The 15,345-nt window shown below is 40.5% G+C and overlaps 1 protein-coding gene across 4 annotated transcripts in view; it reads right to left on the reverse strand.

Annotated features, from left to right (window-relative positions):
* plagl2 (pleiomorphic adenoma gene-like 2) overlaps positions 1 to 15,345 on the reverse strand; it is a 53,824-nt gene that overhangs the window by 9,312 nt on the left and 29,167 nt on the right. Inside the window, exons 1-3 of one of the 4 annotated variants that reach the window (XM_004573436.4) lie at positions 13,784 to 13,959; positions 1,394 to 1,516; positions 803 to 1,302 (exon numbers count right to left, since the gene is read on the reverse strand). In XM_004573436.4, the coding sequence (XP_004573493.1) occupies positions 803 to 1,137 (335 nt within the window). In that variant the 5' untranslated portion in view covers positions 1,138 to 1,302; positions 1,394 to 1,516; positions 13,784 to 13,959. Of the gene's footprint in view, positions 1 to 802; positions 1,303 to 1,393; positions 1,517 to 13,783; positions 13,960 to 15,345 lie in introns of those variants that run through there. The other 3 variants (XM_004573435.5, XM_004573434.5, XM_004573433.5) reach the window with 3 other exon arrangements.

A 15,345-nucleotide genomic window follows, 5' to 3' on the forward strand; every position in this document is an offset into this window, starting at 1 on the left:
TGTTTGTTAGTGAAGCATGCATTCTTTCAGTCAAATCCTTTGTAACTACAAATACATACACGAGTCACAGTGGCTTCCAGGCAGGACCAGAATGGGTTTTGGAACCAGTTGCTCTGATACACCAGACACACTGACACGGTGGTGAATTTAGTCACTTAAAAATGAATTTCTGGCCACGTGAGGCTGGAAACAAGTTTACCACCTTATAAAGCTCACATAGATATATAAAGATGCTGAGGCTGGGCTTGTGAAATGTGCAAATGTGCCAAAACTAAGCAACAGGTACAACAGGTTTGCGGTATTTTATATATATGGAGATCATGTCAATCTTTCAAGGTGACATTGTGATTTTTTGACTGTCCTGCTACGAAATTAGGCTAGTGCAAGCTTATTTTGGGTTTGGAATGTTATATCTTCTGAAAACCACCCTAACCTTTAGTCAGAACTCTGATCACCAGATAAGTGGAAAGTGTCTGTATCTGTCTAAGAGCAAGGGGCATGTCCAGATCTACATATCTATGTACCAAACTTGGTACATTTACTCAAATACCTAAATGAAACAGACATGTTTACAAATGCTTTATATACTTATTTATATACATATATATATTTAATGGTTTATACCTTGTGTTGTGGGGGGTGGGGGGTGGGGGGGGGGGGGAGTTGTGTGTGTGTTTCTTGTTTCTTGTCTTGTTTTTATGGACATGAAGTCTGCCAATAAAGATTGAATTGAATTGAATTGAATGTGTTGCACTGTATTCAAAAGGATGTAAACTGAACTATGTAAATCAAGGCTCTGTACCTGAAGAGTTTGTATTTGGAGCTGAAGGCCTTGGGACAGTGTGGATGTGAGCAGTGGAAGGGTTTCTCTCCTGTGTGACTCAAGGCGTGGAGCCGGAGCTTCTCTGGTGAGGTGAACAGAGCCCCACACACCAAACACTCGTTCCCACTTGCTCTCCCCACCTCTTCTCCTCCTTCCTCCCTCTTTCTCTCTTTCTCCCTGTCTCGCTCTCTCTCTCTTTCTGTCAGGGGCAGTGGGGCGGCGCTCCCAAACAGCTTGGCAGCAGTCCGTCGTCCCTCTTCCTCCGGCGTCAGTGCGGTAATACGGTGTGAGGCATCGGCGGCAGCAGCTGCCATGGCAGCCCTAGAGTGCCGCTGCCATGAAAATTCACTTGTAGCTCCCCTGCCTCCCAGGCTCAACTTGGGAAGTTGCAGGTCAGGGGTTGTTGAAAAAGAAGACAACACAGATCTGATCACAGAAAGAGCCAATGAGCCACAGGAAACATCGAGGTAAACCAAAATCTGGGGTGAGACAGAACATACAAGCTTTGAAACCAGCTGCCTCGAAGCTTGTGGAAACACTGCACACACTTCTTATAAACCCTCATTTTACCTGTTAGTGAAAATCTTTCTTGCCTCTTCTTTAGATGCTCCTCTCCTTCACTCTGGTGCTCACCCAGTCCCAACAGCTATGGTTGGTGGTGAGTGGGAAATACTGCTTCGCATCTTTACTGTGCTGTGGAAGAGAAAGCAAAAAAAAAAAAGAGAAATTAATAAATAAGACAGTCAATGCAGTATCATAGTCACATAACAAACCAAACACCACCCAGTCAAGCTGAACTTGAAACATTACTCAGCTCACTAGTCAACAGCTTTGACTTGAGTCATAATGTAATTTGCAAACTCCACTTTGAAAGCAAGCTTCCTCTGAGCTCACTAGGGGGAGCTGAATGATAAGACTGATCAGCAGAAAAGCTGTTTTGTAAATGATGATTCCTGTTACAGCCACAGGACCTTTGTTTGTGCACCCATTAGTGAAGGCCAAATGCAATTACATAGCTTCATTCCTCATCATGTGTGTCTGCAGATGACAGATCAGGGCACAAAGCCAGCTTTGTGCGTGCACTTGTACATGTGTGTACTTAAAGCTCTCGTAAGCTTTTGGAAAGCACACAACACTGAAGCAGCACTGGGGTAAAGAAAGAGAGCACTGGTATGGGTGGTAAAGCGTCTGGGGGTGGCTTGTGTTTACAGCAACTGAAAACCTGCACTACCTGTCACCCTGATAATGACAATGATGATGAATGACCATGAACTATGAAGTCAATCCTAATGAAAACCAGCACCAAAATCCTGGTGTCCATGAACTTGTGTTTCCGAGAGACCGTATGAACTTTTTTTTACTCACGCTCATCTTTGCATTCCCTCAGTGGCCTCTGTGATCAACCTGTGCAAGCTAGCATACCAGCCAAGTCCAAGGTTGAGCATTCCCAATACTGATCTCAATGCCAGGCATGCTCTGTGCTTCAGTCATGTGAACAGAGAGTGTATCTGAGTGTGGTCTGCATGTACAGACCTCTGTGCAAAGATGCACAGAGGTCTGTACATGCATGCAGAACTCCAAATGTACCGGTATCTGCATTGATGAGCTAATGAAGCTAATATGCTGGAATTTACTTTGAGCATGTTAACATTTGCTTTTATGAGAATTTGACATGCACCGATATGCGCTAAACACATGACACAAAAAGGCTTTCACAAATTTATTTTGGCACAAATACTTTTGATGTTAACTGAACTGTTAAAAAAACATGTTCTTTCCACCTTAAACTGGACAAAACTATTGCAACAAATCAAATCTTTCAAAGTTTTTCTTTGGCTCCTTTATCATTCATTTATAGTCAAGTCCTTACCTGACTGTTCATAGAACAGACAACTTATCAGCGGATCATTTTTATAAAGCGACAAAACCATGAATCACTCAAGCACAGAAATAGCACCTAACCCAACCCGTAATGAACCAGTGCTATATCATCACAGAACAGACAACTGAGCATTTAACCAATTTGAAATTGTTTAGGCACTTTTTTACTAGACAATAGACAAAAAGTAGAAAAACATACAATGGAACACTATTGGTCATGGTTTAGCCTCTCCAGAGCCCAGACCTCAGCACAACTGAAGCAGTGTGGGAAGATCTTCATAATGGAACAAATGAAAATTCCTGAAGACTACTTACAAGAAAGCTTTGTTAAAAAAGCACAGACTGTGTTGAAGAATAAAGGTGATCATATTGACTTTCAAACTTGTTAGAATTGTACAAACACAGTACTGAACTGTGTGCGTGTGTCTGTAGTCATGTATGTGTGCTGTGTCTGTAATTTCTTATCTATAACACACCTTTAACACGTCTGTGTGCTCCCGTATGTTCTAGTGTGTACATGTGCATTGATGTGCCCTCATAATACATGTGTTTACAGCAGTGGTTAAGAGGAGCTGACAGCTACAGCGTTATGTGGTGCTCATCACCCAGCAGGGGGTAAAACCCATCCCATTGACCACCCCCAGGGAGCCAGGTTCTATTGTACAGCCTACACACACACACACACACACACACACACACACACACACACACCGCACATTCCTGGCCTGAACCATGCCGTGTTGCCCTACCGTACCTCTCTACTCTGCACACAGCACCATGCACAAACACACAAACAAAAGCATGCACAAAGATGGTGTACGATCCACCAAGATTCCTGGCTGCACACAAAAGTCAAGAAATGTGGGGAGGGTGCAGCTTGAGGGTGGTTATGAAGATTTGGACTTTCCAATATTCCCAAGTTTTTGGGGGAAATTGAATAGTATATTGGATAGTACAGTAAGGAGGGGAGAAACCCCACACACCAGGTCTCACGTACATCAGAATTTATGAGTGATGCTAGAGGCTTTTCATCTTTAGCCTGTGTTGATAATTGGCATGTCACCAGTACAAATACTTAACACAACAAACTTGGCAAAGCATCTTAAAGACTGACACCCCGACCTTTAGAAAATGTTTTTTGGGGCTCAGTGAAGTTCCTGTTCCAACAACATTGAATTATTAAACAGTCATCATGAATGTTAACACACATTGACATAGCAATTAACCACTTACTGGCAGTCCTGTTCTATTAAATTCTTTTTTTAGTTCATTTATTAAACACTGCAAACGTACTCCCATGCAGTCCTCTAAAATTCAAACTGCACGAAGTGGATGACATATGTGTTTGCTGAATGCTGAATGGTTGAATAGTAATAAGTGGGCCAGAATAGGGAACGGAGCGACAGCAGAGTTCACCGACACAGGGACAAAAAAAAACTTAAAAAAAAAAAAAAACAGCATGAAAAGCACACTTCAACTTTCACTTCAGCTCTTTGGATGTTATAACTTTACTCTTCTCTGAGCCTGGATGATGGACCAACAACAGCACAAGCAAGAGCGACCCACAGAGTGGTTGTACCACATACTTTGTGCAATGCCTCCATTTGACATCAGAGCTCAGTGCAGGCAGACAGGCCAGTGGACTGCAAACATGCTCTCCCTGCTGAACCTTCACACACTCTCCTACATCCATTAAGTAAACACCGGTCTAATACACTTTCATTTGCATGGTTCACATTATGTTAATTACATTGTGCAAAAAGTTGGAGCTACGACTAAATTCTTTATATTTTGCTAGAAAAATAAGTGAAGCTATTAATTGAAAGAGGCAGAGAAAAACATGTTAATACAGTTTATAATGTTAATGTTAGCTTGAAAGTAATATTTATTATGACCACCTTCATTCTTTAACATAGCCTGAACTCTCTTAGCCAAGCCAAGTCTTCAGGAACAGTTTTCCAGACGTCTTGAAGACCACTCAAAGCTCTTCTTTGGGTGTTGCCTGCCTTTTGCTCTGATGCTCCCACAGTGAATCAATAATGTTCAGGTCTGGGCTCTGTGGAGGCCAGTCCATGAGTGATGGTACTCCATTGTGTGTTTTTCCTGCTGTTTGTTTTTCACACTGCCAATGCTATTATTGAACTGGGAGTGCAGTTTGTATCATTGCCATGCTGGAAAATTAAACTGTTGACAATCAGACTCTTTCCAGATAGTTTTGCATTGTGGATTAAAATCTGATGGCACTTTTCTACATTTTGACGAAATTCCCAACACCACTGGCTGAACTGTCCCAAACCATGATAGAGCTTGCACTAGTTTTTAAATATATCGATATGTTTTTATAAGAGATATGAGATGTGACAATATTGTTTATATCGATATAGTCTAGGTTACGTTATAATTCAATTCACCGTAATATTACCGTATTGTGTGTGTGTGTGTGTGTGTGTGTGTGTGTGTGTGTGTGTGTGTGTGTGTGTGTGTGTGTATAGGGACCACAAGTGGGATCTGTTAAGGGACAGGTTGCAAAGTGGATTTCAAACAAGGCTGTCAGTCACGCAGTAGAACCTGGGAACACAGCAGCTGCAAAATCTGTCCTTGTTATTATGCTCAGCGTCTTTTAGTTTACATTTTGAATGCACAATTGTGAGCTTTTTGTTATGCACAAAAACAACATTGTTTTATTTTATTCATGGAGCATTATTATTTAATAAATGTTGCTAATTTATTTCTGAGTAATTTTTTCATGTACATCTACGCTGTATGTTAATAAAAGTGCCTGTGTGACATCTGGGACACAGCTTTGACTAAGAGCACTTTTTTTGTTCTTACTTTATGGCTTTAAAAAAAATATCGCGATATACATTGTATATTGCCATCCAGCTAAAGAAAATCGAGATATGAATTTTGGGCCATATCACCCAGCCCTAGCTTGCACCATGTTTTTGGCTGTAGACACTCACTGTTAGGCCTCATTTCTAACCTCTACCATATATAAAACAGCGATTTCAATCAGAAATTTAGACATTTGTATTTATCACTCCATAAGACCTGTTGTTAGGTACTTTTTAAGGAATAATAGTTTAGCATATGGATTAAACAAAAAAAAACAACCTTCTTCTGAAGATCTTGATGTACAAAGACTGGACTGAAAAGTATTTAAAAAGCAGCCAATGTCCAATGAACAACTATTAAAGCCTGGAGAGCACTCAAAAACAACATTACAGCAGGTGAAAGAAAAAAAGATGGTGGCTCAAGACATTTGGCCAATATCAAGTTTTAAAAAAATTACAGGGTAAATCAAAAATGAACTTTTCAGAACTGAGCAAGTGTTAACCAATCAAAAAATATATTAAAAAATTTAGTTCCACGAGTCTCTTGGATACATTGGATTTTGGCAATTTACAGTGGAAAATGTGTGAAAGGTCTGATTAAAATTTGATGTATTTTCCATTTTCAAAGAATGCTTATTCCAACATGAAATACTATCAAAACATTTGTAAACTAAAGAAGTCAAACTTTTTGTGAAGAAAGTGCCATCTCTTGGTGGCACTGGAATTGAGCGAAAGGGGTGTGTTCACAGTCGATAGCAGATACGCCCCAAGAGAAGGCATAGGTACCGTACTCAAAGTGGGGGGTGGCTGTATCTGTAGATGGGTGTCAAAAAAAGTTTCAGCACTAGAAAGGTGAAAATCTGTCCATCAAGTGTTTACTGGTAAAGGGTATAGTCATGATAGAGGAAGCACATTCTCCTCAACACAGTGCTTTTTGTTACTTTTCTCAGAAAAAAAGATTGAAAATAAAAGAAAAGTAAGAGAATTTATAGGACAAAATGTAAAAAACAAAACGCAAACCCCCAAAACAAAACAGAAAAACAGAAAGAAGTTACATTATTTGACAGCTTAGGGTTACAGCTGGTATTCTCTCATCCTAAGCGAGCACAAGAGCTAACAACCAACTATTTATCTTCCCACTGTAAAAGTGCCAGAGATAGTCATGGCAATGAATCTGAACCACTTTGCTCTCAGCAACACAACTCAGCTTGTCCACAGTTTAAATTTCTGGCTTTTAAAAAGCTCTGCAATACAAAATGATTGTTTTTAACCATAAAATATTCTATGGCATTATTTGTATATTCAGGTGTATACAATAATAGACTGCACAGCAGAGCTAAGCAACAAATTGTGTGACATGTAACTAAATGAAACAACAAACTATTTTTTCATTTATTTACTTTCATTTACACTTAAAGTTAAATTTCCAGCCTACAACAAATCAATTTCCCACTAAAATATGAAACGATAAACCTAAACAGACTGATTACTGACTAGTACGCATTAATAGGGATGCACTGAAGGATACTGGAACTACCAAATTCCGACTAGTAGATGAGCTTCCCCGAGGACCTTCATTTTTAATAAATGTTTGATTTTGTGGGAGGAAGCCGGAGTACCCGGAGGGAACCCACGCAAACACGGGGAGAACATGCAAACTCCACACAGAAAGACCCCGGCCTGATGGTGGAATTGAACTCAGGACCTTCTTGCTGTGCGGCAACAGTGCTAACCACCGTGCCACCGTGCTGCCTGTCTGTCCCTGTGTGTTGGCCCTGCGACAGACTGGCGACCTGTCCAGGGTGTACCCCGCCTCTCGCCCTATGACAGCTGGGATAGGCTCCAGCGCCCCCCGCGACCCTGAAAAGGATAAGCGGAAGCGAATGGATGGATGGATGGATGGATGGTTTGATTTTGTTTGATGACAGCGTCTTTTCTGTGCAACTCTTGCGTTTTATAATGCGTCAACACTAATATGCCAATGGAAAACAACACGATACATTCTGTGTTGTATTATCTGTGTATCTATGTTTTTGTGATTCCATTCCTTCTGGTCAATCGTTAAGTAACTTAAAACAGATTCACCTGTAAAAGAAAAACAAACTTTTCCTGAAATTTTGTAATATACCAAAACTAGGTGTTTTAGCATCTGAAGTGTGACTTTTTTGTCTCATACGGCAGTAAACGGCATATTGTTGGATTCTGGATGAAAGACAACTTTTAGAGGCACTTTGAGAAATTTGCATGGACACTTTCCACTATTTTGTGACATTTAAGAACCAAACATTTAAGTCAAGATGTGAATTCAGTTATTAATTAATAATGAGAAATAACTGGTGATTCCATCCCCAAATGTCAGTAAAGGATAAGGACCATCTTGTTTTTTGCATAACTACAAAAACTTAAATCGGTGAGATCACACAGCAATTCATCACCAGGGCTTTCCACCAGCATGAACAGAACTGCAACCTATTCCAACCACTAATCTTACTTCAGCGTGATTGCAAAGTAACAAACGCACTGCTGTAGGATGGAAATTCACTCTCCAAAATAGCAGATGCCGTAGCAGCAAACACTACACAGCACATTCACATGGAGCCTTGCTTACTTCCTCTAATCAAAAATGTTGAAAGCAGAATTGAACTGCCTCTTTCCAACCGCCTGGGTGTCTTTGGTTTCTGTCCTGGATGAAAGAGCTTCCACATTCCTTTCCTGAGGGGTCAGAGGTCAGCCTCTGCACTGCCTGCCTGCCCGCCCGCCCACCCTAGCTCCCGCATGCTGAGTGACTGGTATTAACCCCTTCGCTGCATGCCTCAGCCATATTGAGTAACAGGGGCTGTCAGCTTCTTTACGGTCCTGGTAGCACGACGCCAAGCCAGGCCAGGAGCCTCTGCAGAATGGAGATCTGCAAAGTAGGACACTGTGGGTGCAGAAGCGGCTTTACCATACAGGCAAACTAATTATAGAAAGTGAGTTCAGCGTCCGGAGCTAAGGTGACAACAGCCGCACTCATGGGGAGAGGAGGAGAGGGGGCAGGGGGGTGGGTGAAGTGCTCTGTTGCGCAAACATTTCAGCTAATGTACAGAAAATAGTTCTTGTTGACCCAAGAAAGGGCATCCAGTGCAGCAAAAGCAGGCACAAGCAGCAAAAACAAGGTGTTTTTACAAAGTAAAAGCCTCTAAATTCTATTTAAGAACAACAGGGTGCACCAATCAAAGCATGCTGAACATAAAACCAAAGAACAGGCGCATTTGAGTCTGACCTGCAAAGGGAGTGTGCAAAAAAAACGTTTTCCAAAGGTAATACAAAGTGATAAAAAAAATCCTAGGTATGGACTAAGAAACTGTGGTTAAACGTCAGTGTGAGGAACAGTTCAGTAAACAAAGGGAAAGATAAGAGGAGGGGGCTACAGAGGAGAGAGGTAAGTAAAAGAGGGACAAAGGGATGGTGAAAAAGAGAGGGAAAACTGGAGTCATTTTCAGCGGTGTAGTCAGGGGTCTTTGCATCAGTCAAGTGACTCCTGAGAGAGAGCCAGACAGAGAACGAGAAAGGCAGAGAGAGACGAAACCTGGTGTGTAGGGGGTGGTGTCAGAGGACCAGACCAGGTCATGGTTTACTGACCACATTGACTAGGTATAGAAGCCAGGGAGGCTTAGGGTTAGTGAAGGCAGCATGCCCACCGTCAGCTGACGCACTGCACAGTCACAAACCAATTCCAGTTCAACAACAGAAATCTGGAAGGTAAGACAGATAAAGGTACCATAGAAGTATATTGGGTGGAGTTATGGGTTTAAGCCTAATACATGGTTTCTGCATCCATCTAAACTTGTGAGACTTTTACAATCTTCAGACATGTTCCACACATGAGCATCAAAAAATTTCAATATCCCTTCAACAGCAAGAAGAGCAGTTTTGGTTATTGTGTTCTGTCTTAAGTCAAAAAGTTATGTTGTGTTCAACTGGTCAGTAAGAAATGTGAAAAGCAGAGTAAATACAGGCGTAAACAGCACGTGTTTAAAAAAACAGTTCATGAAAGGTTTCTGTGAGCCCCGGTGTCAGCGTCACATGGCAGAACAATTATAGCAAAAATCACAATCACTTTGGTCAACACTCTAACTCATTCATTAATATGACAAACCATCATGGAGTTACTGAACTTTAACATGTTTTTACTCAACATTTCCCTGCACAGTAAAGATTGTTCAAATGACAAATTACTAAGTTAAGTAAAATAAAGAGGTGATGGGAGACACATGGGAATCTGGTTGGTAGTTAGACCCACAGTAGGGGCTTTTCCTGGTAAAGCTTGTTTTGCAAGGACAACCAACGTCCACCACATGGTTTCTGGAGGTGCTGATAAAAGTAAAGAGAGCTCTGGACAGCAGAAAATCTGAGTTTGGTGGAGAAACTCTGAGCAGAGAAAGTCATCTACAGGCAACCTTCCACAGGTCCAACATATGGAAACCTTCTGAATTTTGGATGCTTTTTTTATACATAACTATATGTGTTAAGGTCTTATGAGCCTGCTGTTATTAGATAATTTTACACATAAAAAAACGACAAAGAAGTAATAATAATATGTTTCAACTACCTGCCCACTTATGTCCAGTAATTACTGATTATAGTAAGCTAGATCATTCTTTGCCGTATGTGAACAAAGTTAAATCAAACAAATTGTAGTGCTTAACAAATGTATTAGACCACCTGTTTTTGAACTAGGAAAACATGCAGCAGCTGCAGACTTCTGAAAGCTATGAAAACAGTAATACCACACGGTAGGAATAATGGATCGTCATTATCATGTAACCTTCAGAAGGGGCATTTTAAAATGACTTGACAGGGAATTCTCTTTGAACCTGGTGAGGCAACAAATGTAAAAGCACACTAAGAGCTGCTCAAACCCTTCATCTCTCTCTCTCTCTCTCTCCATCCTTCCTCCCACCTCCTCCCCCCAGTTTCAGTTCCTCCCCTGTTTGACTTTTTTGAGGCTATAGACAGGGAGGGTTGGGGTGAGATGAGGAAGAGGAAGAGTTTCTGCCATGCCAAACCCTCACTTGTCCCGGCAGTTAGTGCAGGCCACATTGGGTCGGGATGTGGCCATAAACCCAGCACCCATGCCCCGGTGTCCTGGCTAAAGATAGCTGTGGTCTAACTTGGGGGGAGGTGGAGAAGGCAGGGCTCATCTAACTGCCACCAGGCAACACCTTCACTGCTGCACTGTCTCATTCTGTTACCAACGAGAGAAAAAGAACTTAATTTCCTTTAACTGTCACCAATTTTATGGCACCACAATGTTTGTCTACTGAAATGGAAAATTTCCTGCTGATAACAGAAGTGAACCTCTAACCAGCTCAGGAACTGAATAGGAGTTGCCTGAACAGCAGCTAACTAAAACATATTTGACTGGGATATTTTGCACCCCCTGAACCGCTATTATAAACTATCTTGGCCAATCCTGATTAACAAATGTAACCCTAACCCTGAAAAGTTCGAGGAGAATTTGAAAAAAATGCAAGACTTGGGAGGAACAATTCAAAGCCCTTAATGAAACATTTACATCCTCTTTCAGGATGACAAGGTTTCATCCACTGGACCTGGATGGGAACTAAATTTGGTGAAATTTTTGCTGAATTTTGAAATTATGGGCTTTCATGGGTTTACTCCAAGGACACTCGCAGACTGGCATCCAGAATTCTAAGCAAAGTGTCTGCAGCCATCTTGAAATATCTCAACTAACTTATTTGGGCAGTTATTTTTAAGCATTATCTAAATTCAACAAGTGCATGTATAGAATCGCCCATGAAATCTGATACAAACTGTTTTACCCTGTCAGGTCAGTTTTTGTTTTCTTTTTTAGACAAAGCTATCAGAGGACAAAAATACACATTCTAACTGTTCAAGGACAGTTTACCTCCAGGCATGCTGGAGATTATCTGGACTGTTTCTCTTTTGGTAAACAAACACAGGGTTTGCATTTTCTTAGATGCATTCTGCAGTCCTGATCAAATCAGTGAAACAACTAACAAAAATCACCGTCCCAAGGAACCACATATTAGAGCCCCATATTCTTGTGGTAAATTGTATTTCTATAGCTGTGTACAATTATCTCTTTGACTACTGTGATGGTATTTTTTAATGGTTAAAGTGCATGTTTTCTAGACGCCTATATGAACATAAGGACAGTTTGGGTAGTTGATGAGAAAAAGCAGCTGAACAACAAAAAAATATAACAAACGCCATTGCCCCTAACACCAGTTGCAGTGTTAAGGGTTTTGGTTTATTTCAGCCAAAAAGTCAGAATTTCAGAAACTAAAAGATGCTACATTTGAAATGATGCCTCATAGTTTTTTTAATCAACATGAAGCTATAAATGTGTTTGCAGCACAACTGAGAAACACAAAAATGATGCAGATATGACCAAAGTATTGGCCATGACATTACTAGTTAAATTTAGCCCGACACCCAAACGTTTGTAGTGTTAGACACCAAACCACAGTGTGACTGGAGCAGAACTTTTAACTTTGCAGCTTTACAGATGCACAAGTTATGCTTACAATTTGCTCCTGGTTATTAACCGTATACTGATAACATACAGATTCAATATTGGTTGTCAGCCTTACCACAGATTTAGCCTGATTCTGTGGCTGTATTATTATTATTATTATTAATAATAATAATAATAATAATAAATAATAATAATTGCCAAATTCTCTGCAATTCTACTTTGACACAGGGTTGCTCAACCATCTACCCACTCAATCCTTCACTGAGTGGACCTTATCCAGGCTTTTTGATGACTCATCTTCTTTGGACACTGAGTCATTTTTATATCTAGTCATATTACTTAGTAATCATTTTAGTTGTGATATTTCCCAACATGTCAGCCTTTTCATATTATTTTAAAACCATTTTCACTTAAACACAGAGTTTGTGTTTTGTTTGATTTATGCAGTGTTTGAACCTTTGTCTGAGAAAACTATTTGACATATTAGCTGCAATTTCTTATTAAACTTTGACTAAAATATACAATGTGCATCTCTGTGTGTACACATGTTATGTGTGTTTTCTGTTGAGCCACTGAGGGGGATGCGGGGATCAGCCAGGTTGCTGGGGGTGACACTGAGTCCACGCTGACTATTTGACACTGGGAATGTGTCAGTTAGTGATACTGCAGGTCACACACTCTCAGACACACAAACACATGTATAAATACACATACATAAATCTTTTCCAACACTTCAAATTTAACCATACAAGCACACAGTGGACAACTTCCAACGCATGAGGTCATTGTTTTCTAGCCAACTAAGCTACATATTAATACTTTGAGAATTAGAGAGGCCTCCCCCTATATGTTGTTATGGAGAGCATTTATAAACTCACCAGTTAGAATCAGTAAATCAGTGTGACAGTTATTAGCCCTCTGAGGTCTCGGTCAGTGACAACCCCTACCCTGGTTCGGAATCTAATGCTAACCTTATGTTTTGGAGAAAAAACTAAAGGGAATAAAAAAAAAACTGCCAAGACATAGAAGAACAATTAAAAAAATAAAAATAGATATTGTGATAGCATATGGTTAGGGGTAGGGTTAGCATGAATGATTTTCAACTATGTTGTCTGGTATTAGATACTACTTATTCCTGTCCCCACAATGGGCTTAACGTCTTCTAAGTAATTATTTAAGTACACAAATTACAGATATGTAATAAAATCATTTACTTCTCAAGTACACCTACAAACAGCTGAAATCAAACTAATTCCACTCCTGTTGATGTTTGAGCTTCACTGGCTAACACAACAGCAGGCTAAAGGTTCTCAAGGTTACTCTACAACAATAAGATGACCGCCTATGATTCACTTGGTAATAGTCAGAAGGAAAAACTCCCTTTTAACAGGAAGAAACCTCCAGTAAAACCAGGCTCAATGAGGGGCGGCCATCTGCCAAAACTTTGTGTAAAGGGAGAGAGACAGAACAATGACATGCTGTGGAAAAGAGCCAGAGATGGATAATAACAACTAATGATTAAATGCAGAGGGCTGTATAAAAACATAGTGAGTATAAAAATGCGAGTGAAGAAGAAACACTCGATGCATTATGCGAAGCCCACAGCAGCCTAGCCCTATTGGAGCATAACTCTGAGCACAAATCCGATTTTTTTGACCCTATGCGACCCATATCCGATCATGGTATGACAGTGTGAACGGTACAAATCCGATATTTTCAAATCCGATCTGGGTCACTTACGTATGTGGTACTGAATCCGATACATATCCGATGTTTTAGAAAGCGACTGCTGTTTGAATGGTCATGTCGCATTAAATCCGTCTTTTACGTCACTGATACAAGACAGACGCCAATTATCAGCACCGGAGAAGAGCCCGAGAAGACATCACGAAGGCTTCCTGGCCATCCAGTGTAGATGTCAGTGAAACTGTTGGGAAGACAACGTGTACATTTTGTACACATTTGTACTGTATAATCTGCAGATTCTGACAGAAATCTGCAACTATCCTTTGAAGCACTGCTCCTCTCTAAAACAGCAATAAGGATAATTATTAGATTATTTACATTGTTATGTAAATAACAAAATAAATTAAAGCAAAAATTGGGAAACGTAAAGTCCGAAGTCTTTATATTAAGGGCCATTAGTCAAACAATATTGTTTGCTCTGGGTCTAAACAGAGCGCGTTGTGTGTGACGTCTTCTTTTGTGCATGCGGGCCACTTTGAGCGTTCACACTAGAGCGCGTTTGCTGGCACATTTTATTTGTAGTGTGAACAAGCAGACAAAAAAATGGATTTGATCAAAAAATTGGAATTGCGCATTAAGACCTGCAGTGTGAACGTAGCCTAAGGGAGGATTCAGGGTCATCTGATCCAGTCCTAACTACATGCTTTATCAAAAAGAAAAGTTTTAAGTCTAATCCTAAAAGTGGAACAGGCACCTGTCTCCCAAATCTAAACTGGAAGCTGTCCACAGAGGAGCGGTCTGAAAGCTGTTAGTAAGTGATGGCCCAAGTTCCTTGGATAGACAAGAGCAAAGTGGAGCTGTCTGGCCATAACGCACAGCACCATGTTTGGTGAGAACCTCAGTACAAATGCCTCACCAATTGTTTGGGCTCATTTTACAGCGAAAGGATCTGAGCATCAGTCACTGAAATTGGGTCATGCAACATGACAATGATACAAAGTACAGCAGTAAATCTACCACAGAATGGCTGTCAAGTGAAGGAATTAAATGGAACAAAGTGCAGACCTCCACCTGAGTGAAATCCTGTGGTCATAACGCCGCAGTTTAACAGTGCATTGAAGTTTGCAGGTGAACCTCAATGAGCTGCAACAACATTGTAAAGAAGACTGGGAAAATAAATCACAGGGTGTAATTAGTTATTCACATGACTGCATAGTCATTTGGAAACATATGCATTATACTGACTATGTACTGGATATTTAACAGTGTATTATATTAATATTTCAAATGCAAGTTAAGATCAAGTAGAATAGTAAAATCTCTGACCCTTAGCTAAGCCAAAAGATAAAGTTGAACATCATGAACATCTATATTATGATTATTTATACCAGATGAACCACAAAGAAGAAACAAGCAAACAAACAAAAAAAAACTGCAGAGTCAGCGTATTAGTATTCAGGATACAGTGTTTCCGTTGCAGAGCTTTATCAAAATGTTGACATTAAAGACACGGGCAGCATGACTAAATGTAAGGCATGTGTGTCTGTGTTTTCAGCGTGTAAAGGAGTCTGTGTGTGTGGGTGTGTGTGTGTGTGTGCAGAGGTGATTCTGGGGAA

Source organism: Maylandia zebra, linkage group LG20 (assembly GCF_041146795.1).
Source record: "Maylandia zebra isolate NMK-2024a linkage group LG20, Mzebra_GT3a, whole genome shotgun sequence".
NCBI lineage: Eukaryota > Metazoa > Chordata > Actinopteri > Cichliformes > Cichlidae > Maylandia > Maylandia zebra.